The sequence below is a fragment of the Phyllostomus hastatus genome, unplaced genomic scaffold (genome assembly GCF_019186645.2).
Source record: "Phyllostomus hastatus isolate PE091 unplaced genomic scaffold, TTU_PhHast_1.1 phas_contig_137, whole genome shotgun sequence".
NCBI classification, from domain to species: domain Eukaryota; kingdom Metazoa; phylum Chordata; class Mammalia; order Chiroptera; family Phyllostomidae; genus Phyllostomus; species Phyllostomus hastatus.
The window spans coordinates 5731941-5757338 of record NW_025333583.1 but is presented as its reverse complement, the minus strand read 5'-3'; the positions used below and the strand labels follow the sequence as shown (position 1 = coordinate 5757338).

At 42.3% G+C, this 25398-nt stretch overlaps 1 protein-coding gene across 3 annotated transcripts in view; it reads right to left on the bottom strand.

The window, feature by feature from the left end:
• PAX3 (paired box 3) overlaps positions 1–25398 on the bottom strand; it is a 91101-nt gene that overhangs the window by 6420 nt on the left and 59283 nt on the right. For 2 of the 3 annotated variants that reach the window (XM_045854904.1, XM_045854920.1), the window contains exons 5-7: positions 21609–21814; positions 12317–12482; positions 11280–11494 (exon numbers count right to left, since the gene is read on the bottom strand). In XM_045854904.1, the coding sequence (XP_045710860.1) occupies positions 11280–11494; positions 12317–12482; positions 21609–21814 (587 nt within the window). The remainder of the gene's footprint in view (positions 1–11279; positions 11495–12316; positions 12483–21608; positions 21815–25398) is intronic. The other variant, XM_045854913.1, reaches the window with a different exon arrangement.

Genomic DNA, 25398 nt, shown 5'->3' with positions numbered 1-25398 from the left:
TCAGGGAATTCCTCACAACCGCAGTAGCCCTCTTAAAGGGTAAGCACTCAAACCTATCATCGTTTCAAAAACCTGTCTGAGCCCACGGCTGTGGAAAATCAAACATATATCTCGGTTTAATTTCATGACGACTGCCGGACACGTTTGGTAAATATCAATTGACCTGTTGGGACCTAAAATTCCAAATATAGAAAGGGAAGAAACTCTGTGCTGGGGCATCCCACGATACTTCAGTGAGATCGCATTTTAAAACTTTATTCCAATTGTCCATGAACCAAACCTCCATTCAAGGCCATGCAGTGCTCATTCCCCCTAATAACCATTCATAAATCTGAACGTCGAAAACCTTAAGTGCCCAGCTCTGGGTGTCACCAAGAAAAAAATCTTATAATAAGCCAGAACTACACGTTGCCGTTTAGCAAAAAAAGACTCAATTTTGCCTCTCCTAGCCAGAGGGATATTAGGCTCCACTACTTCCATCCCACTAAAATTTCCCTTCCAAAACCCTAACACATAGAGAGCAGACATTCCAGCCTCCTAAGGGAGGAAAACAGTTGCCCAGCTCATCAAGAAAATTTCTTCTTTCTTCCAGATCATTTGTGAAGGAGGCAAATATGTCTGTGGCTGCCCAAAGTCAAAGTCCTAAGATTCCACCTACTAAATGCCTGAAGATTATAGAAGAGAAGCATCCCTTCCCTTCTTTCCATGTGAAGGAAGATAGGACAGAGAAAAGAGCCAAATGAACAGACCAAGTGATACTGATTTAATGAATAGATGTCGAGAATGAGCATATCCTTTAGGAAATGTTTTCTGGTCAGTTTCACAGGCTTTGTGGTAAGGAAGAATAAGCATTCATTTCAGATGCGTGCAAACGAGCAGCAACTCGACAGATTTGGGTCATCTGCACGTAGATTCTTCCCAGAACCAGAAGCTACAACTCCACTAGGCTAAAATCCTATACACCTTAATTCCCTCCCTTTCCTGATTCTAGGGGCACTGGACCAATAGAGATGCTGCACCGCTTTTCCACTAGAAAATGTACCTGTGTCCTTGATCATAAATTGGGTGGTAGCTATGTCTCCTGTTGCACAGGCAACTTTGTATGGGCTGGCAACAGATAAGGAAGCCACATACATAGGTCTCTGAGCTACAGAAATTGTCTGCTCCTACAGATTAGACAGAATAGAGTCTTCATGATTGAATGATTGAAAGAATGCTTTCTAATCAATTAACTCAAAATTACTTAGATGGCCTCTTACTGTCTAAAACCTTTCTAGTGTCCCTGCTGTTTTCACTGCTTTTATCCTTTAGAGTGAGGAAACCATCAGATTCTTCTGCCTTTGAGGTAAGTGTCATACTTCCCATTTCTCCAGTATCTGGAGTCATAGAAACTGGACTGTATCATTTTTAAATGAGTTCATATTATCATACTCCAATAAATCAAAACAAGAAAAGGAAAACAATAAGATAATCTTCTCTCCTCCCCATACTTAGCCACATGGGATGAAGGATTGTTGGCTTCCATTTTCATTGTAGCAGGTTCTCACATTCTTGTGATCCTACTTACTCAGACAAAATCAATATATTTTACGTTGCATTTCTGGGGACTATCATATCCCAGGCATGCTACAATGACTGCATTCTGAGTAGATACCAACATGAACCCTTAGTTGTTTAGAATGTCTAAGTGTAATAGGACCTGAAAAGACTTCAGCCCACCAGGAAACTGCCTTTCTTTGATGTTACTCAGTTTCCACATTTGCTCTTTGTCAGGGACAAACAAAAGTATATATATGTGTTTTTTTTTTGGCCAGAGGTTCACATGATAGTTTTAAGTAAACAAAAGTGAAACAGTATTATTAGTTTATCATAAAGCATTTAAACTCCCTAGGTGCCATGTTTCTCAGCAGAGCTCTATAAGACTATCCTTCTTAAATATCCTCCAAGGTTAACAAGAAGATGAAACTGAGCTGAGATGGTTAAAGCAGCCTGTCTGGAGGAGACACACAGCTAGTGAGGGGCTGATCAGTACTAGAATCTGGTGCTTGGGACCCTGGGGCTCCTTGTTCAGGGGAATGAGTGTTACCTACACTGCAATCAACTCACTAAACAGGAATCCTCTTTCTGTCCTTTCCTCCCTTAACTGCCTTATCTAAGTGAACATTATGAAGCAGCGTACAGGTTCTTCTTTAAAATTACTCTTTCCTGCTAAGTTGTTATCCAGAGGGGCGACAGTGTGTTGGAGCAGACCACAAAATCGGATGTTTCATAGAAACATTCCTTTGTAAGAAGAATCAAGGGAAGCACTTTCGAAATGGATGAATCATGACTTGGGTCTCCACCTGTGTTTTCTTCCTCTCAGCATTTCCTAGGAGATGTTCTTGAACTTGGTAGTTTGATACTCAACAAAAGCACTGCTTAGTTAAACAGAAAACGCTGAGTTACGCGGACATGTTCCCATATTGCCAGCCTTGTCAGAGACTTCAGTGGGCTAATGCACACTGAGACTCTGAAAGACAAAGGGATGTAATTCATAACATCTGCCACATTGTTGATTCAGAAGTCGCTTTCCCCCGACTGTCATTCCAAGGAGCCCACTTTGGGGAACAAGCCTTGATTATGAGACACCATTTGGTTTCTGGGTGTTCAAAGATGATTATGACTAAGGACCATTTCTCTAGAACAGCAGTTTTCAACAGGTGTGCTACAGGAATTTTTAAAACATTCAATACCTGACTACTTACTTAGTCAGAGGCACTGACCTCTTTTCCCTTAGATTGTCAGATTTACAAAAGTGACAACAGCCAGCATAACAACAGCCATTCGGTATGCATAAACAAAATCATAACCATTTTTTGTCAAATCAACAAAAAGTACATATTTTGTGGTGTGCTGCAGAATTTTAGTAATTAGTTTACATGTGCCATGAGATGAAAACGGTTGAAAATCACTGCTGTAGTAGCCCAGAGTCAAAAAGGAAATGGTTACTTTATAATACAGTGCAGTATGTGTTTTAGCAAGGTATGAACACAGTAATGCAACGTCAACAGAGGCTAAAACAAATTCTGCCCAGAAGAGTTATGGAAGGGTTGACATTGAACTAGAAATTTTTCCATGGAGTCATATAAGTAAGAGGATCAGCTCTATAAAAGGCTTTTTTTTAAAGATTTTATTTATTTATTTTTAGAGAGGGAAGGGAGGGAGAAAGAGAGAGAGAGAGAAACATCAATGTGCAGTTGCTGGGGGCCATGGCCTGCAACCCAGGCAGGTACCCTGACTGGGAATCAAACCCGCAATGCTTTGGTTCACAGCCCGTGCTCAATCCACTGAGCTACGCCATCCAGGTATAAAAGGCTTTTAAATCTCAAAACAGATGCAAAGTTTTAATTCAGTTTTTTAATGCAAATTGCACCAAGTGAGACACTGTTGTGTGAGGGAAAAAAAACTAATGATTTCTTTCAATAATACCTCCCTCCTTCACTAGTTCAGCACTGAGGGCCAGCTGCCCCGCCAGCTCCCACATAAGAAATATTTATTCCCTTTGAGGTAGAAATGCTACCCTGTGGTTCCACAAAGTGCGCTGTCTCCAGGGCGTCCCAATTTGCCATCTTTCGCAGGGATCAGCAGGGATAATGCCATCCCTAATCTCCCAAATGCTCGTTTACTAAACTCTAGCGAAATGTCAAGAGCAATTTTTAAATATTGTGCTGTACATTGAAAAATATACACCTCTGATGGAACCCAGACTGTTTTGCAGAGACAGATTCTTGAGGGGGGAAAAAAACAAAAAAACAGTACACAACTAATGACTGAATCCAGCCTTCTACGTCTGTAGTACAAAGCACACATTCAGCCCCTAATTGAATAAATATGCAAGTATTCAGATTTCTGAAGATATTGCCATTTTGCAAATGCAGTAATAAATTAAAAGCTTTACATTGCATTCCAACTCCGTATAAAGGGTTGATTCAGACCACTGGCCTCACACTAGAATCCAACACAGCTTTACCGTGTATTATTGAATACAAAGAAAAACTTTTATTCTAGTAGCTTAGTTATGGACCAAGCAATCACACTCAATTTTTTCTCCTCAATGGCTGAAGGAATTCAAATGGGCCTAAAAATGATGGGGTTGTTGCATTTGATTTGTGTAACTTTTAGGAGAAAGTTGCTGATGGAGTTTCTATTTAAATCAGTTCAGCAGACACCAGAAAGTTTTAATTCAGCAAGAAAGGTTTTCTTGTGGCTTATTTCAGTGACATGATGTAAGATTCAATCACTGGCTGCTCCTCCCTCCTTTTCTCCAAAAAAGAGACTTTGGCCACATAGTTGTTTCTCTCACAATGCTCCAAATCTGTAACTAACTCAAGAGACTGTGGCTAGAGCTGACATAAACCAGGGCTCTCCTCGTACTCTTTAGGGGTAGTGACCACAGCCTTCAGGGAAAAACCAATGGCACCAAGTCAATTATAGTCTGCATCAATTCAACAAATGGATTAGCAGCACTCTTTTCGCCGCCGAGAGAACATCTCGAAAACCTAATATTGGCAGAATGGAAACACGGAAATGGCCAATGGTTATTCCAGTGTAGCTGGAATGGGCTCACTTATGGTCATAAACTTGAGCCTTCGTAAACATGACAGGCTTCTTGCAGTCCTGGTTCGAGCCCATGAACAGCTTTAGAAATGAAACAGAAAGAGCCTCAAGCTGCCCCTGTTGTCGGGAACATTTCTCTGTCCAAGTTCTGTTGGACACCCCATGGATCTCTTTAATCAAAATCATTTCTTTTTCTTCCACAGATGAAGTTCTGGAAAGTGTGATGGTAAGGAAGCAGCTCTGCTGGGCGATGTTTGGTGGCGGGCCACCTGCGTGCGAGGTTCTGCACGATGATAAATGTAGGCCAAGGGCACAGAACCTGCAACCTGTGTGTGAAATGGATGAGATGACTGGCCTGGCATTGGGTAGCTTCTGGAGACATGCTCAGAACTGTCCAGGAGCTGGCCCTCCCACCAGGAAAAATCTTACTGCTTTTTGTATGTTTCAGCAGCACAAGAGAAGGTCAAGGAATGACCGTGCCACAGTGAAAAAGATTGCCTCCCGATGTAAAACCAAAACGTACCCTTCACAAGCATTCTTAATGATTGCACCCCATCCACATATCAAGCTGATGCATAGTAGGCCCTTACTGCCCCCAAGGACAAAGAACCACCATCTTGCAGGCAGCTAAAGAATTTGGGATAACTGTGAACAGTGTGGTCCCAAAAATGACAAGCAAAATCAAAAGCAGCCTTGAGTTTTGTGTACACATATTAACACTTAAATGCTTCTCCCTAATAAGTTTCAGGATTAACAAATGTTTGTCAAAAGGAACTGTGCTGAGCAATTGAAATCTAATTTGAAATGGAACCACAACAGTCTAATACATATATGCATGAAATGGAGAAGCAGCTTAATAAGCGTAGCTGACACCAAATATGCAATTTACATACATTACACACTAATAATCTCGATTTTAATATTATTCTTTAAAAGCAGCTAGGGGGGTGGTTGAGTTAAAGGTTTTCTTTTGTGAAATGGGAACAAGAACAAAAGACGATCCTGGTGTCTTCTGCCATTAACCACCATCTCGCTAACATAAAGATCTCTCCGCTCTTCCTTGAGTTCATTTCTGAGGCTGTGCCGCATCCCCACAAAGCTGTGATGACTCGACCAGACTTAGCAGATGAATGGCCGATGAACTTGATGAGATCTGCAGACCTACTCTTTGTTCTTGAGTTGCTGAGGGCTGAGCAAACATTCAAGCGTTTTCAAGCCTGGGACAAAAATCTTTATGAGGTTCTTTTTTTTTTCTTTCCTCAGTAGATTATCCATGAAATAGGACAGGTGTACTGGTTATTCAATTACATCTTACCCAAGACCTGGACTAACTTTGAAATGAGGCCTCTGAGCTTAGTTCTTACCATGGGGATTTATTAATAACAGTTAAACATTCTCTCAAACAAAACTTTTTTTTTGTAATTTAAGCCTATTTTCTTATTTTGTCATTTGTTTCACTCATAAACCAGAAAGGAAAAACTGCCCATCTGCTCTAAACATAAAATGTGTTCATAATAATCCAGATTTATACCAAATGTATTTTTAAGTGTTGCTGAATTGAGAGAGTACTCAAAATTTATGGCCTCTGAGGTTGCAAAGAGGACTTCCTCTTTTTAAGGAGGGAAATGCTGAAAATGAACGTAAGAAAGGCTTAGAAAGCTTCTTGGATATCAAATGGCTCCATAAGAAAAAAAAATGTCAATGATATGAGTAAATGAATCAAAACCATATGGATCAAATTTTCCCTAAAATACACAGTTTGAAAAATTAAGGAGGAAAAGTGCTTGGCAAAATGTGTTTTACGTTTTACCAAACCCAAAACATTTGAAGAATCATTTGCAATGGTTGATGAACCTTAAATGCAGCCAAGTTGGCCCACGATTGTATACCACATAGCAATAAAAAACAAAAGCTTCCTTGAAATCACGTAACCCACTGATACTGTATGTCACTCGAGAAATTATTAGCGACCGTCACCAAGAACTGTGGAGTCTGCAGACGTAGAGAGGGGGCAGAGCGTGAAATGATGAAAGGTTGTTCAGGTCAAAGGCCTTGTTTTTCTGGCTTGGCTGTATGTGTTTTGGAGGTGGGGGGAGCAGTGAGGGTAGTGTTTCTCACAAAGTTAATTAGAAGAACATGTTAATTAGCCTCATGCCTTGAGCGCGCGGTAGTATTTCCTTGGCGCTCCCTATTCCAAGTCAACGTTCCGTTCTCTGTCCCGCACGTGCAGGAAGGTGCTGGCAACAGGCATGGTCCCTGTTTCCCTGTGTTCTCTCTCCGCCATCTCACCCCAAGAGAACACAACCTTCCACAAGAAGGCAGCTACTGCCAGGGGGATGGATCCCTCTGCAGAGTGAGTTGAATGGTTTTCTGCTCAGAGGGTGTTTCGTCATTCATTACATAAGCCCTGTCTCCCACAAGGGTTATGTAGCTCGGAGGAAATGCAACTGAGAAACTGCAGAAAATTTTGAAGTCATTAGCCTCCCCTCTCCCTCACCCGTTACGAAGAATCCCGCCTCAAGTCCCCTGACAGATCCAGTCTTTGAGGCGAGGGGAGACCAAACACTCCCACTCGGAAGCCCTCCAGCCTGGCCTGCAGGAAGATCAGGTTGAACGTCAGTGCTGGAGCCCCTGGAGAACTTTCTAGGACACTATGCTTCCTCAGCAAGTAAAGTGTGTAATTTCTATTTATAGAAGAATTAGTAACAACTGCAAGACAGATGGATAAGACTCAACTCCGGCTATTACTCCCCTGTCATTGCTATACCTGGGTGCCCTGGCCTCAGTTTTCCCCTAAGTTAAGTGAGGCTGTCTCCTAGATCTAGTTACTGATTTCCTCAGAACAAGGGAAACTTGCTAACAGCTAAGCAGCACACACACCCTTTCAGAACTCGAGGAAAGATATGAACAATGTTCCTAAAAATTGTTGCCAGTGTTCTGAGATTTATAATGTCACACGTGTATGTCAGCCCATTGTTGCTCCAATCTCAGCAGCTGGACAGCTGTGACCTTCCCTAGTCCCTGCTTTGCAAGCTGAGTCCTGGCTTCTCCCGAAGCTGAGACCTTCTCTGAGACAAGGGCTGAGGGCATCTAACAAACTCCACTCAGCTAATAACTCCGATTCCAAGGTTTAAAAAGATGTTTTGCTTGACGGGGCAGATAGATGAGAAACCCCCAAAGAAAAGCAACTAGTCTACACATAGAGAAACGATAAGCCCGTCCTGGCTTCTATTAATACCTTCACAAGGAACTTAGAAAGCCCTTTCTACAAAAGTTCACACACATTCTAACTCAGGATTCTCAAGCGGGGATGGCAAATAATACACCAACTTGAATGACACTAGGGAAAAAGTCAAATGAAATGTGCAAATATTTTTAACATATCAAATAGCCTCCACTGAAGAGATCTACAATGGACTGGTCATAATGACTCAAACAACTTTAGCTACGATTCCATTGAAACTAGTGGGTGGAGAAGGGTCTGTGATGAAATAGGAAGGCTGAGAACAGACAGGATGCAAAGTCACACACACTGCTACCTCAGGTGTGTTTTGAAAAAGGTGTAAGACCCTAAAGGAAGAACTAGAAGGCAACAAGTGAAAGTATTAACAGTGGTTGCCCAAGGTAATTTTTTTTCTCCTCTAAAAAACACTTTTAAAAAATATTTCCCTTTTTTACAATAAACATGCAGATTATTAGTACAGGTTAGAAGATTAATAGACAAAGTATGCAAAGCAAACATATATGGATAGAAAGAGTGTATTGCCCTGGCTGGTGTAGCTCAGTGGATTGAGTGCAGGCTGCGAACCAAAGCATCGCAGGTTTGATTCCCAGTCAGGGCACATGCTGGGTTGCAGACCACGGCCCCCAGCAACTGCACACTGATGTTTCTCTCTCTCTCTCTCTCTTTCTCCCTCCCTTCCCTCTCTAAAAATAAATAAATAAAATCTAAAAAAAAAGAATTCATTAACACCAAGAGTATAATTTAACCTGAACCCCAAAAGTTTAGAAAACTAGTTTCTACTAAATGATTTTAAAATAACACCGAAGCCTAGAAACTGAGAATCCTAGGTTCTAACCCCAACTGTCTCACTGTCTGGCCTGTGGCTTCTGCAGGCCACCAGCTCTCTGAGCTTCAGCCGACGTGTCTGCATTGTAGGTGTCCAGAGAGAGGCAGAGAAGTGAAAAAGTGAAAAGAAGAGAAGAAATGGTAACCCTAGGATTAGTTTCATTTTAATATTATATACTCTAATACATTAATAAGCTCTTCTATGAAATAAGCAGTAAGACTAAAGGGTCACCTCCACCCTTTCTCTACTTTAGTTTACAGGTACACGGGCTTTTATTCTTCAAATTTTCTTCATAATATTTCTAATAAAGCCAGACAATCAAATGTGGGGCATGCCCCACCCCCCTTGCTCAGACAGAGGCATTCCTGAGGAGCGATCAATCCCGAAAGCCATAGAAACCTCAGTTCTAATTCCCGAAGGCTCTACTCCCACCTTTGGTAAAGATCTTGGACGGGATACTGATTCGCTCACTGTCTTTCATTCTTCAGTTTTGTGTGAGAAAATAAGAAGCTTCATATTATTTTTCTCTTTGCTAACTCTTTGGGGGAGCTACCAGAACTGAGACCACATGGATTCCTACTGGTGGTTTGAGGCAGAAACGTATGGTAGAAATGCAAAATATCCTGGATAGTTGCAATGCTTTCAGGAAGGAATTAACATAATATGTAAGAGCGTAGTAAAGAAATACAGAAAAAAATTGCTTGCAGAATTTTCCATTGCTTGATATTGGAATGATTCCCACCCTCCCGCCAGCCCTGGAATCATAGCCAAGCTTCTGGAAAATCAAGGATTAACAGTTTCAAGATCAAGTGCTAGTAATTCCACTTTTGTAATGCTTGCATAATGAAATAAAACACACTTATTAGAGCACTAATAAGTGTGTACAAGGTGATACACTTATAGAAAAACTAGCCATTTCACTTACAGAACACAGATTGTCTCATTATGTTGACTACGACTGAACACTACGAAATGCTGACAGATCCCTGAGTCTTACCTTACAGAAGTGGTTAGGCTTAAAGTTTACTTTTATGAAAACTTTCAACCAAATCATGTTTATAAAAAGCTTTTTTCATGGCCTCAAACCACTTCTGAGAAAAACTGCAGCGATAACTACGTCTGATGTGACTTCTAAGCTGTGGAAGATGCTTATATGCTACAAATCTGGGCATTTTCAAGACACGTCTATCAGTATAAGTTCACGGTTTTCATGCAAAATCGCATTCATAAATGCCAGCACTTGCAAATTAAATGCACGAAAGTCCCGTCGGAAGCACGTTCATTGTTTTCATGTTGTTATTTTCAGCTGAGGTTTAAAGCCGCCCCTTAATTTTTTTTTATCCCAGAATGTGCTATAGGAATCTATGAAACTTAATTACATTTACGGCTACAAAAAAAATAAAAAAAGGATTTATGAACTTTTGCCTTTAGGCAGAAATGTTTATTTCATTGCCTTTACTATTCATTCTTTTCAACTGCAACAGCTTTGAACTTTGTAGCTGCTCAGAGTTATCACCGTGGTGCAGAGCCCAGGAACCCCACTCCCAAGACGCAAACCACAAGTGGAAGAAAACGAAGAAGGCAAAGATATATGAGTCGTTATTTTGGCCACCCTTTGTGCCATTAAAATCTCATTTTCTGCCTATTAGAATGCCCTCTTGGTGCTCAGGCAGCGGTGATAGTCAGTGATTAGTGTGTAATTGACTATAATTGTCTTTTCACTTTTCATTTGTGTCATTCGGAGCTTCCCTCTGTTTTTCTAACCACCAAGAGGAAAAAGGGGGTTAAGAAAAGATAAAGCTGTTAAAAGTCTCACTCTCAGCCCCCGAAGAGATTCTCGATTGCAATTATAGATTGCCACCCCTTCGTGACATTTCTCCAAATTTAGCAGGCGGCTATCCTCGCCACCTGGACCAAGAGCTCTCTAATAAAATCAAGGGATCTGTATTTAAACAATTGCTAATAATGTCAACCTCAGACAGATGCCACATGTAGGAAATTTAACCAACCCTCTGACATGCAATTATCAAGGCAATTTATTAATATGATCTCTCAAGAAAAGCTCATAGTGCAATGCAAATTAGAAAAACAATTACAACATTTAAATATCTCTATATTCCCCAAGAGCAGTAATTCTCCTAATTCGTGCATTTATGACTCATTTATCCCAGAGTTCTGTAGCCATTAGCCCTCCCGCTACATAACTGGTTTGCTTCCTCTCAATTGTTTTTATAAAATCTGGTGTTTTATTAGTTGCTTTTGCTCACAACCCTCTCAGCTGACCAAATACCATTTTTTTAAAAATGTAGGTGAGTTTCTTACCCAAAGACCAGAACTAGGAGCAGAGATGGCAAACACCTTGACAACTATGTATAAACATAAAATCTTCATGATTACATTATAAGTCACTTGGATTTTAAGTCTAAGCTCCAACTTTTGATACAGCCCGTAGGAAGGCTGGGGAGAAAGGAAACTGGGAAACTGAAATCATGTGGCTCGTATAAAGAATACATTATGGTTTAAATTTGGCAATCCATTATACCACTGCCTCAGGGAATTGACTATTCGGTTCTGGTACACAGCAAATCGTCTGTCTGGAAACACGGGACTGACCTGAGGTGAAAGGCCATTGCCAATGGCGGGGTTCATGGGGTTGGAGGGCCCAGACGGAGGCACAAAGCTGTCTGTATAGCTGGAAAATCCATGCCTGGTGCTGGGGAGGCAGTAGGCAGAGCTGCTGTCCGGGTTCGAAGGAAGAGTGCTTTGGTGTACAGTGCTCGGGGGAAGCGGCTGAGGTCTGTGAACCGTGCTGCTGGGGTCCGACACGGCTGCAATGAAGAAGACAGTCAGCCATCAAGCGCCTTTGTCGGCACAGAGAGTTGGCGCCCAAGTTCACAGTCACCACTCCATCGGGGGCATTGATTGGTCAGACCCCATGTTCACTTTCAACTGCATTTTTGACATGCGCATATCCCCACACATGTACATAACTTATTTATATACTTTCATGGCAAACTCAACCAGAATAGGAATTCAGAAATCACATTAACAACGCTCACAAACGTATTTGGGTAGTGAATGTTATTAATCAACATAAGAATTAACCAGTGTAAGAGTTGCAAGTCTCAAATTTCTTTAGCAAATATACTTTCAAAGCACCTAAGTTTTAATACAATAGTATAGCTCTGAATGCCTGGAATTTTGTCTCATTTACCCCATTCACCGCTCTGTGCCAGCAAACAGTAACTTTGTCAAAATGTATCTTCCCTCAATAACTATTACACTTAGTACCCATCATAGAACTTCAGTTAATTGCACACTGGAGCACCAATGAAGCAAATTTTTAACAAAAGAAAAGCAAATGGCATACTTTTTAGAAAGGTTGTTTGGTTTCATTGTTTTTGTTTTTGTTTTTGTTTTTCCAAATACTGACATAGGATTATATTACAACACAATTTATTTAGAGAGATTCGGATTTGCTCCAGAACAAACTATCTTTCTGAAATGTGACTATGGTATGTTCAGGACAATCTGATATAATGTCATTAACATACCAACAGCAACAACATCATCCTCCTCCTTAAAACTGGCAGCAGGGAAAGCTCTCCGGAGTTGCATTTTAACTTGGCCTTGACTCCTGTCCTCCATACCTTGTGGAATAGCAGTGGGCTGGTACGAGGGCTCCGACAGCTGGTATGTTGGCAAGGTGGGCATGGCGGTGGGAGGGAAGCCCCCGGGAATGAGATGGTTGAAAGCCATCAGTTGATTGGCCCCAGCTTGCTTCCTCCATCTTGCACGGCGATTGCTAAACCAGACCTATGGATTCAATTTAAAATGTGAAGATTTCACTGATGAAATAATAGTACATTCTTAATGAATTTTTCATGCTAAACCAGATTAAAGGCCCTTTACTGACGGGGCAAATAGAAGGAAGAGCTCTCCGCCCTCTGTGTTGTCCTGTCAGGGGAGAAAGGCAGGTTAAATGTCAAGGGTCACAGAGGGGCTTCAGGGGGCCTTCCGGGGACTTGCAGAGCCCCCACAAGTCCAGTGGTCACCAGGGGCAGGGATGGTTGGGCAGGAGTGGGAACAACTGAAACACCCCATTATCACCACCAACACCCTCCCACCTTTGTGTGTTCTGGGGCGGATCCATGAGCCCCTGGCCCCCACACATCGTATGTCCTAATCTGCACTTGCCACTGACACTCACTCTTTTTAAACAGCTTCTTTTAAAGATTTTATTTATTCATTTTTAGAGGGGGAAGGGAGAGAGAAAGAGAGAGAAACATCAATGTGCAGTTACTGGGGGCCATGGCCTGCAACCCAGGCATGTGCCCTGACTGGGAATCAAACCTGCGATGCCTGGTTCACAGCCCGAGCTCAATCCACTGAGCTACGCCAGCCAGGGCGACACTCACTCTTGTGTCTTCTATTCTTTATCAGTCTGTCTCCACATTTCTGTGGTCATTATGGGCATAGCTCCTGGATGGCCACATAAATTGACCAAGAGGCTAAATGAAGCCACCCTCCCATCACTTTCAAAGTGGGAGGCATTGTACTGATCTTAGTGGAAATAAATGTCACAGAAGTAAATATTTCAAGAAACGAGAGCATGTTCTCTAGGGAGACCCCTTAAATAATTAGCCTACCATTTCTTTCAACAACAACTTTAAAGCATCTATAGTACTCTGTGCCAGGCGCCATGCTAACCAGGTACATTCATAAAAATTTGATGTAATCTAATAAAATGCCTTCAAGGAATTAAATGCCCAAGTGCTCTGTATGGGCAGCTAGAGGAAAATGGCAATAATAGGAGCAAGAAAGTAACTGAACAGCTAAAATATTGAGAAACTGTACAGTGTCTAATGGGCCCCACGATCTTGCCCAATCTTACACCCTCAGAGTTTCGATGTAGAACGTGGAATGATTATTCTAGAGTGTACATGTGTTTTGCCCTCAAAAGGAGAGAGGATTTCTACCAACTAAAACTCTACTAATTCCTCTATCAAAAGTCCATAGAAAACATAGTATGGAGAAAGCCCTGTGCCCGGGGGGTCAGAGGGGCAAAGACGTGAATGAGATGAGAGGAAAAGAAAGGACCCCTACCCCCCACTGGCTTATAGCCCTGTCCTCATGCAGTTCAGAGTCATCAAGGAAGCCAAGATAACTGCTCGCTAGAGTTAGACGCTCCACACGTGGGAAGGCTGAGAATCAAGAAAAGTTTAGAGTGGAGACAGAGTTTCAACTCATTTCACAGCGTGGGCGTGATTTCAACAGGAGGGGACTCTGAATGGCGGTGATAATGCAGGTGAGAGTGTTCTAAGAAAAGAGAAGACCAGCTCTGAGAAAACAAAGTTAACAATTACACAACTATTCAGTAATTTTATAAGTTGTACAACCATAAAAAGACTGGAGGGGGAATTTCTCCTTTCTGGGGCAAGAAAGCCTGATTTCACAAATCTTTTGCCAAGGCATCTGCTTCAACGTTTGCTCTTCGCCCAAGCTCTGAAAGAGGTCGGTCTCTGCTGGGCACGTTGCAAGATACTGTTAAGGTGAGCTGTTTAAACATCCTCAAAGCACTAACATTTAACACTCCTTACGTTTCCCCCCAGGAAAGATGGTAAGTCAATATTTTCCCATGTGGGTATATAATTGAATTAGAGTTTTACTTAACGTAATAAATTGCCACCTGGGATAATAGAACGTGAACAGCACGCAGCTGAAAGCGCGCATCAATGGTGTTTTCTCGCTGCAAATCTAAGCATCTGCTGCTGTGACTCCCCGAGGCATCAGGGTAAGAAAACTGCTTTCAGAGAAGTGTTTGGAACAAGCTGTGTTCATCTGAGGAGGCTGAAGGTGAGACATTAGGGGCATATTCACGCCTGAGTACACTGTATACACTGTACCATACCACACACTGTGATATTATTTTACATTGTGAAACATTGAGATTAACAAGGCTACCTGGCTCAGGTGACATGACCTCCCACACCTATCTAGACCAACCTACCTACCGTGGATCCCCAGCTTTATGGACTAGGCTGGGAGAAGAGTTGAATTTCCGAAAGTGCCAATGTGACTTCATTCATTCACACATACTATTCTCAGCTGTACTGCTGAGATACTTTATGAAGAACCCAGAAGCCTGCACTTCTGACTATCAGGGCCTGTTGCCAATCTCCCTCTGTCGACTTCCCTCTGTGCCCCTTAGCTGCGTAAACCACGCGTGATCCGTCCAGTGGGTGGCCATGCCTGGTCACCCCATCAATTCACCCTCCTTTTAATTTAATTTTATTCTAACTCCTCCATAGCCTGACTTTTAAATCAATAATGCCTTCCCTCAAATAATAAATTAAAAACATCATAATTTGCCATAAATACCTTCAAATGGTCAAATCCAAAAGACGAGAGGTGTACGGTTTGGGGGGTTTTGTTTTCACTTCTCCAAAAGGATGCAAAAAATGTTGAAGACATTGAGTGAACCCGCCAAGAGTTGGATTTAAAAGTTCTTACGTCAACAGTGCAATTAAAGATGAAGAGAAATCGTGGGGAAGCACATCTTTACTGAAATAAAGAACCTTCAATGGGAGGTTCAAGAGTTTGCTAAAGGAAGGAATTTAAATGTTCTTCAAATTTGGGCTAAATAAATCCAGAGGGCTATTCCTGAGAGAACCAGGGCATACTGAGGACTGGCCCATCTCAGGTCATTTCACCTAATTCATTATCACCTTGCATTGGCCAGCCTTCTGCCTCTCCCAGCACCAGCCAGGTCTGCCAAAAAAAGCATCAAATGAAAAATGCACTGAAGTTGCCATTGGAAAGCAGTCTTTGTCTTCCTTATGCTTTGAAACTCATCAAAGATATGTCTTCTATTCTTAACAGAAATAAAAAGTTGCCCTTAGAATAACCCTCATGTTAAATCCCAAACTAGCCAAGTACAGTCATCTGGGGGACCGTTATCCCTATCTTTAACTCAAAGACGTTATTCCCTTGAAATTTTTACGTCACTTGCTGATCTGCAGCCTGGTTCATTTTAAGCCGCCTCCCGGATCTCTCCCTACTTGTCTGTCTCTTTACAGAGTCCTTCCACAGAGCCATATTCATGCCTTTTGGAAATAATTTTTATATGCACTTCTGAGGTAATACAAGGTCCAGTGATTTTCTGAAGCAGACTTTCAATGGACTGACAGGTCCCCATAACACCATGGTGATTGGGTTGGGGTGGGGGGAGGCGGGACAAGATAATGAATCACAGAAGAATAAAAAGATTTTCATAAATTTTTCTCTTCATGAGTAAAATAAGTAACTGATTTGTTTGGGCCCTCAACAATGTACGTTGGGAAAAACTTAGGCCTTGAAAAGATACAGTAATATTTTTCCCATGTGTGCCACACAAACCAGGGAAAAGTTGACGTGCAGCTCCCCCGGGACTACCTCTGTGACCTTGAACAATTTGCCTACTGTCTGTGGGACTGTTTTTAACCTGCTAAATGGGGGAAATAAGGAGACCATTTTACAAGACTGTGGTGACAATTAGATAGGACAGTGTAAAAAAAAAGCCCTTAAAAGAATACCTAAGAGATATTAAGTGTTCAATAAATGTTTGCTATTAAGCAAAATGTCTCATTGCCACCTCTAAGAAACCCAAGAACTAAAGCCTTGCCTTGTTTCCTTAACTCTGTGGTCTACAGCCAAAGTCGTTTACGCCCATGAGCAAACAGACAAGTGCCTAAGTAACACCTCAAATCATTGAAAGCCAGTTTGGCTGGAGTGGAGACGTAGGTCAAATTTGCTTCCAAGTTTCATGGATTAGTGCTAATTGCCCCATGGTGCAAGCCTAATTTTGCCCAGGCGTAAATTACTGATTCACATTTTTGGTGTGGTCCTCGAAGGCAATCTAACTTACACTATTCCAGATGGGTTACTTCACATGCAATTTGAAAAATGGGAAAAGAATGCAATACGTAATCCTTAGACAGGGAATGCATTACAAGATTATAAAATGCTTGATTAAACTCCAGATTCAGTGATGTCTAATGCTGCAATGCCAAATACAGAACTTTCCTAGTAGGTAAACCTCCCGGGACCTCCTCATTCACTCCACCCGCTCTCCCTTTCCAGGCCACACCCACCCAGGACCCTATCATTGTGGCCACCCCAGTTTGACCACTGTGTGCCCAGCAGGGTGGGGAGAGGATGAGCAAGAGGTGGAGGGAGAAACACCATGCTCCATGAGTGTCAGAGGACCATGGACACACATGAAAGCACGCTCAGGTGCATCTCACCCGTTCCAGCACTGAGCACATGAAGCAAGTGGCAGGGTGACCATATTTTTCCTTCATTGTGAAGTTTAATGACAACTATTCCATACCTACCCTAACTCCTGAACTATACAGATCTGTCAGATGGCTTTCAACATCAATGGGCTTCCCCGAGAACCCCAGATTACTGATGCTAGCAGGGTCCTTAGAGATCAGGCATCCCAGTAGTTGTTTGTTGTGGTTGTTATTGTTTTGATTTTACTTTAGTCTTACAGAGAGAGGAGGGAGAAAGAAAGGGAGAGAAACATCGATGTGGAAGAGAATATCAATCCATTGCCTCTTGCACACACCCTGACTAGGGACCGACTCTTAATCCAGGTGTGTGCCCTGACCAGAAATCCAAGCGGGGGTCTTCCACTTTGCAAGACCACGCCCGACCAACTGAGCCACAGGGGTCACGACCATCCTAGTATTTTTCAACTGGGGAATACAACAGTGGAAGATGGCATTTGAGAATATGATAAAAGCTGGAGGCCCGCTCCCTAGTTAATGCCCTGTGTACACACACACACACACACACACACACACACACACACACGGGGAGAGACAGAAGGAGGAGGTGGAGAAGCAAAGGCACACAATTTTGTGCTCCAGTCTCAAATCTCCTGAAGTCATCCTCAGACCCAGACAGAGATCACTTCCTCTAACCTACCTCAAATTGCAAAATCAGAAAAAAAACCCTGAAGCACACCCGGATTATAACAGAATTCAGTGACTTGCTCAACAAAATGCTTTGACAAGCTGATGCCAAAACCCACATCTTCTGACTTCTAGTTAAATGCTGTTTCTACAAGCAACTTCCTTTCCTGTCTTCTATTATCTTGGTAGCAATAGAGAATGATTCTTTCCTGCTTCACAGAGTTCTTAGATGAAATATTTACTGAAACTTTTGCACATCATAAATATTTGTAAGTCATCCTTCCCCACAAAGCTTTAATGCTTGCCATCATTTACAAAATAACAGCTACCCAGGAAGTATATTAGGCAAATTAGTCTTTGGTGAACAACAATTCTTAGATTGCGCACTCAGATTTGGCTATGATAAACAACACAGCTACTCTCCAAACAAATTTTTTATGAAATGCTGACAAAGGTTTACATTATTATAGCTTTAGTGTCATCTCTATCTAGAAGAGTTTAGAAATATTTTTCCTCAGGGGGGAAAAAAAAGGAAAGTGTTTGGGTTTGGGGTGTTTTTTTTTTTAGTTTGGTGTTTGGTTTTCCCAGGTGCCCCAAATTAAACTAACTCACACTTTCTGGCTATCACTCAAACTGAGTTGACTTCGCTACTGCTTTCCCAGCTCCTTCTAAAAACTAAAGGGTTTTGTTCTGGCATTTTAATCAGTGATTAACTACTCCCTTCTTTTTCCTGCTGGGTTAAGTAAAAGATCCATATGCTGGGTGTTGTAGAGAATTTGTTAGGCTGTAGATCATAGCCGTGGCTCAGGACGTGATGTGTCTCAAGGGAACTAATGAAGCCATAAGGAATGTAAAGAGTCACCGGGTTAAAGCCACATTAGGACAGCTGTTAAGTTAATGAGGGCCCTGCTCTGGAGAGGAGGTCACTGTAGAGAAAAATATGAACCACTCTCTATTGGTTTGATCCCATGTCCTCTGGAAGTTAATGGGCCATTCTTACTCTCTGACAGTCGCGGAGCCGGGCGCAAATGCCAGGCACTGTCCGAGCCACACGGGCTTGTGACTTAGCCTGTCCCTCGTCCTCGTCTTTGGCAAAGGCAAGAATGAAGTAGAGCCAACACCGAACACCCTTTTCCATTTTCCATCACTCACTTTGTTTGATTTCCTTAAAAAGCAACGTTTCTTTATTTGACTCTGAATTCGGAGCTGATATCTGACCTATCTCAAGGCCAGCCACGGAGTCTAGGGACCAAATCCTGGAATACAGTGCGCGCTCAGTAAAGGTTTGCGGAAAGAATGGAGGGATTTAAACCAGGTAATCGTGCAACTATAATAAAAGCAAAATAGATTTGATGCATATAATAATTATAGCACTGTCATATACAATATCATAATATGTATACCATATATCAGTATGTAATAATACAATGCTTATATATGCATATTATTATGGTGTGTGGTTAGAGGAGATCATTTCTGGGAAGAAATGCCCCCATGTAACAGGAAGAGGGGCTGAAGAGCGCCGAGTGGAACCTGGTGTATCTGCGATCCTCACGTTCACTCACCCTTCCCCCCACCCCCCGCTGTCACAATCAGTTGCCTGCAGTCCACCTCTGAATGCCTTTCTCGGCCCCCTGTCCTCTCCCATCACATTGCCATCACTGACCTATTTCGCACCCACAGCCTCCCCTGCCTATCACACTGAGTGTGAGCATCCTAGCCTGACACCCAGGGCTTCCACAGGATGGCCTCAGCCTAGATTTCCAGCCGTATTCCTTCCTGCCACCCTCCACTCCTACCCTCCAGCCACACTGAACTATTCACTGCTCCCTCAGTGTGAGTGAATGTGCAAAGTCACCTGATGTGTAACTCACGTGCTTCCAACTCTCTGTGCTATTGCTCACATCATTCCCCCACCTGCCCAGTCCAATGAATAGCTATTTCACCTCGAAAGTCCATCTTAAACCTTCCTTCTTTATGAGCCTCTCTTGTTTACTCCAGCAAGAGCTCATCCTTTCCTCTTCTCAGCTCCAACTACATTTTGTCTCTTTCTTGTGGTACGTATCTGCTTTGTTTTGAAAATTACTTGAGTATTTACTTTATTACCCATATTAATTATAGCTCCTTAAAAGACTTATCTTAATTCACCTTCACATTCCTTGACTTCCCTAGCACCGTGATGATCATTTGGAAAGTTACATTGAAAAAGACGATTCCTCTAACGAGACTCTGCAGCCTGGAAGAGGTCACTGCTGCAAAATTCCATGATGGCAGAGGTAATTACCTGCATCTGAGGAAGTGTTGATCACTTTAGAGGCCATATCAACTGACTCGTTCACTGCTGAGTTCCCAAACTCAACTTTGACCATAAAAGTTCGCTGTCTGGGAATAACACAACATTTCCAAATAAGGTGACTTAATTTCTGGGATAGTAAGGATTTCCAGGATACTGTAACAGAGGTGTCCAAACTTTTGGCATCTCTGGGCCACACTGGAGGAAAAGGAGTTGTCTTGAGCCTCACATTAAAGACATTGTGACATGTAACCACACACACAAAAAAGTCTCCTAATGTTTTAAGTAAATTTATGATTTTGTGTTGGGCCACATTCCCAGCCATCCTCAGCTGTACTGAACCCGCGGGCTGCAAGTTGGACACCCCTGCAAGACATTCATAATCTTTCAAACGATGCTTTATGTCCTCGAGGGGAAAGTTCATCATTAACGATGAAAACATTACTCTGTCACTCAACAGAGACATATTATCCCCAAGAAGCCCTCTCCAGAGTGTAGTTGACTCTTGAACCACACAGGTTTGAACTGCGTGGATCCACTTACATGCTGGTTTTCTTCAGCAACTACCTTCAGTGTTCTCAGTCCGCAGCTGGCAGTTTGTGGGTGCAGAGGACTTGAGCGCACTGGGATTTTGGTATCTGCGGGGCGCTCTGGAACCAATCCCCCAGGGATCCCGAGGAACAACTGAATTTTCCAGGAGTCAAGAGTTATATACAGATTTTCAACTATTCATGACTCAGCACCCCTAACTTCCATGCTGTTCCAGGGTCAAGCATACATCTCACAGTTCCAAAGATAACTCAAACTATTCTCAAAATAATATAGTTACTTGAAAAGCTTCTAGACCATAAACCCCTTAAAGGAGGGGATTTTTACCTTACACACCTTCACACATTTTCATAACTGAAAGGCTGTGGAGAGGAAATGCACGGAGTTCCATTACCGCTGTCATTTACGGGCAGAGTAACTTTGGGGAACTACTTAAATAATCTTATAAGTAAATTGGGGATAATAATAGTACCAACCTAGGGTTTTAATGACGAGTAAATGGGTTCATTCATGTAAAGCACTTAGAACAACCCCTGGCACAGAAAAACCGCTCCCAATTGGTTTGCTAATGTCTGTGTAGCACCCCCAAAGTCCATATGATGCCTGGTACATAATTAGGGTTCCTGAAATGATGAGTGAAAACAGGGATTGACACATTTCTGTGCGTTATAGCTAACGCAATCAAATTCTCCTACTAATAGACAAATTCTAAAATAAGAATGCACACCTTCATAAATACCAAAAAATGCCAAGAAGTATGCATCATATCCATCATAAATGTAATTGGACTTACCAACCTATTAAGGGGGGAAAAAAAACAATTTTCTGACTGACTAGCAAAGTAAGATATTGCTAAGTGGTTATACCTAAAATGAAAGAGATGGGGGAGGGGAGGCTGAATCAGGCAAATGCAAATAAAAAGATAAAAGAGGTCGTGACATTTTCATCCTGACAAGGCAAAATATAAAGAAAAGGCATTAGAGAGAAAAGAGGGGGCTGTATCATGCCAGAGGCTACAATTCACCAAGTGCCATCGCTAAGATAGCCACTGTCTTGGTTTCGAACCTGCTGTAAAGGAGAAGGCCCTTTTCTGTTTCCACCCCGGACTGAGAGGCAGGACCAGCGCGCGGCCGCCAGTACCTGCACTCGGGCCTCCGTGAGCTTCGCCCGCTGCGCCAGCTCCTCCCTGGTGTAGATATCAGGGTAGTGGGTTCTCTCAAAAGCGCGCTCCAGTTCTTCGAGCTGTTCTGCTGTGAAGGTGGTTCGGCTCCTGCGCTGTTTCCTCTTCAGTGGCAAATCAGGTTCAGAGTCAATGTCGGAGCCTTCGTCCGACTGGGGTGCTGAGGCTAAGAGAACGGGAGGAAAAAAAGTGGTAAAATGTGAATCCTAAAACAGGTCTGAACAGCCGCCATGATTCCAAGCCCAGTCTAAGGTATATTGTCTTTCCTGGAGTCCAAGCCCCTCCTTGCGATATCACGTTATGAAACGGGATTTAATCTGCTCCCCTGCGCGGTCTGCTGGTGCCCCAAGCAGAAGTAATGGTGCTCTGCACTTGTCCTTCTAGGTCTGTTATGAGCTGTTAAGAAAACAGGGACAGCACTTACTCCATTTTTATGATACTCATCCTTAGCATTTACTGGATAATGTACTGAATGTCTAATGAATGAATCACATTTAATTTGCTTCCGGATAAACTTGCACCAACTTTTACACCAGAAAAAATCTGTTAACACAAGTGATGTGACGTCTTAAATGAATAATCAAAAATCAACTTAGTACCAAAAGAGGCAACAATAATACGCTGTTGCAGGATTCCTATGAAGTTATATATTCTACCTCTCCTCTAAGAAAAATCATATCTAACTATCTCATTACCAAACATCGGGAAATGCTTTGAGGAGAACTTAGAAACTGTCCATGTGAATCTAAAGGACAAATTCAGGAAGAAATAGACATCGACCGATAACCTATCCCTAAACTGAAGTTCAGAGACTGGGTCCCTGCTGAATGGGGGGCAGCTGCCCGGACTGGCACCTCATTGAAGAGCTCTGTGCGAAATGAAATTTCAGGACCCTGTGTTCCAAAATTTCAAAGTAACGACAACGGAGTGTGAAACCACACACAGGGCCCTTCTGAGTGTGGGACCTGGGGCAACTGCCTAGGTCAGTCCCTGAAGCCAGCCCTGCTGTGGCCCCCTCCCCACCAAAGCTTGAATTTGCCTGCATTAATGTGCATCTGGGAAGGAGACTTCCAAACTGGTACCTAGGAAAGAGGAGAAGGTGCTGGGAAATCAGATAGGAATTTGAGGTCATGAAACAAGATGGCGTCTGTGTACTGTGATAGTAGCAGAGCACTTGTTGGCCTGCAGAGGACTCTGAGTTTTGAGGGTGCACCCGACACAGGGCTCTGGGCAGGAGAGCAGCCCCCGGCCAGAGCCCTGGACACGGGGGCGATGGCAGAGGGCCATCAGAAGTCAATCGGGCCGTAGACTCCAAGTATAGTGCAGGAATGCGAGCTGCCTGGCTCCAGAACACGTCCAAATGCGCTCTGAAAAATCCCCAATAACGGGGGGTTCCTCTGGGCAAGGGGCTGCAGTGTGCTCTCAGCAAACGAAGAAGGAAAGCCAGAAAATTGTAGATGATTAATGTCAATGTCAAGGTCACTCATTTGCACCTTCAGACTGGTAGAACCTGGGGAAATGCAGGGGAGGCTAGAAGCAATGTGAAAATGCAATGTCTCCTCTGCTACTAATTCTTTGATCTTCAGCTCAAACTTGGCTCTGCCTTACGGAAATCTAAACTTTCATTCTCCATCAGTGTAAAGTATATGCTGCCCCAAAGGGTACATGTCCAAAATACACCATATATTTAATTTTGTTTTTTAATATTTTAACACGTCTATACTTTATTTATATTCAAACCCTGAAATTGACAGAGTGAGTTAATACATACAGGACAAATTTCAAAAAGTAAATAACTTGTGCATAAAAGCAAAAAAGAGCTAAAATATACACGGCATCTATGGTGTGTTAGACATTGTGCTAAGTTTTCAATTATGTTATCTAATGTAATATAAAAATGGTCTACTTTAATATAAATTGTTTCAGAATGCTTTAGGATTAACTTTAAAAAAGAAAATAAATTTCCCTTAAGGATGGTGGTATTTTAAAGGAGGATTAACATGCAAAGAAGTATGTAGTGCGTTGCATCATACACTTCAAAAGCTCCCAAGACAACTTGCATGCGTAAATGTTTGATAAATATGAGCCAAATTTTAAAAGCGATAATTTGTGTCTAGTGGTGGAGCAGTGGCTCTCACTGCAGTGCACGAGCCAGAGTACTTTTGGAGCACCACGGTCCCCCGGAACACTGGTTAACACTCAGATTGCCGTCTCCACGTCCACGGCTTCTGTCTGCTCTGTACGTCTGGGCCAGCTCGGAGAGTTTGCATTTTTATCACATTCCCAGGGGGTTGATGCTAATTTTACTGGTCCTGGACCACACTTTGAGAACCACCTCCACAGACCATTCTAGATTAATGATTCCCTTCCTTCTCAGAATTCCCACATACAGAAAATATTACCTGCCACAATTTATCAAAAACACTGCTTCCACATACGTATATATTTTTGTTATGAATAATATGTGCCCCCAAGAAACAAACTACTTATTTCCCTCGGAGGACAATAAATTCCCATAAAATGTTTTCCTTTCATGCGTCTGGCTCAGGATGCCTGACTTTTCTGTCCCATGTGAAATCAGGTGACAGGACCGACCGAAGGCTTCCTCTGCCTGTGAGAACTTTAAATCTTTGCTGCTACTTTCTCCTACCATGACCCCATTAGGAGAATAGTATGTGGAAATTTTCATGTTTCCTTTGGGAGTCTCAGGGGTTATTAAATGCTCCCAAGTAAATATGATGTGTCATGCACTGTCAGGTCAATTAATCAAAATCATCTCTGGTTCCTGAAGAAAGGGGGACGCTTAGTACCAGCAAGAGCCAATTCTGAGGGTCAAGACCCCTGTGTTTCACCTTCCAGATGAACATCTCCCAGAATATAAACTCTGGGAGCACGAGGCCTCTCTCTGGCTTGTACACTGCAGGAAGTCTGGGAACATAGTAGGTGCTCGATACATACATAGTGACTAAATGAGTGTGCCAGGTAAAATTTAAGTTTTGAACTAACACTGATTTCTCTATCATCCTTATATTCTTAGATGGCTGTTCTGCTTATATGAGTCTCCCAACATCTTTTCACATGAATGTTGGAGGTCTGTGACTCCTCTAAAGTTATTTGGAAATTCTGACAAGTATTTGCAATACTTGCATTTTTCTGGGGGATATTTATCTTTTTTTTTTTTCCAAAAAGGATTAAGATTTTATTCTATGTTTTTAAATATTGTATTTATTTATTTTTTAGAGAAAGAGGAATGGAGGGAGAAAGAGAGGAGAGAAACATCAATATGTGGTTGCCTTTCACGAATCCCCACTGGGGACCTGACCCACAACCCAGGCATGTGCCCTGACTGGGAATCGAACCAGTGACCCTTTGTGTCGCAGTCCAGTGCCCAATCCACTGCGCCACACCAGCCAGGGCAGGATTATGATTTTTAAAAAGATAAACACCAGCAGCTGGTGATCAAAAAGATTGAGACTAAGCGTTCAATAGGACAGCCTTTACCACCAAAAATTAAATTTTCTTTAAGGAGCTAAATAATCACCACTTTTATTTCTAGGCTGTTTATTCAAAAGCAATCCAAAAGGTTACATCTAACTAGTAGAGCCTCCTGAAATGAATGACATCATTTCAACAGTCACGGAGGAAATAATTTTCCTGATTTTTTCTGGGGGAAATTATCTGAACCAACTGATCGTTTTTGGCAATGTGAAGCCACAATTTTGCAACTTAATTCTAACTTTTCCCCATCTA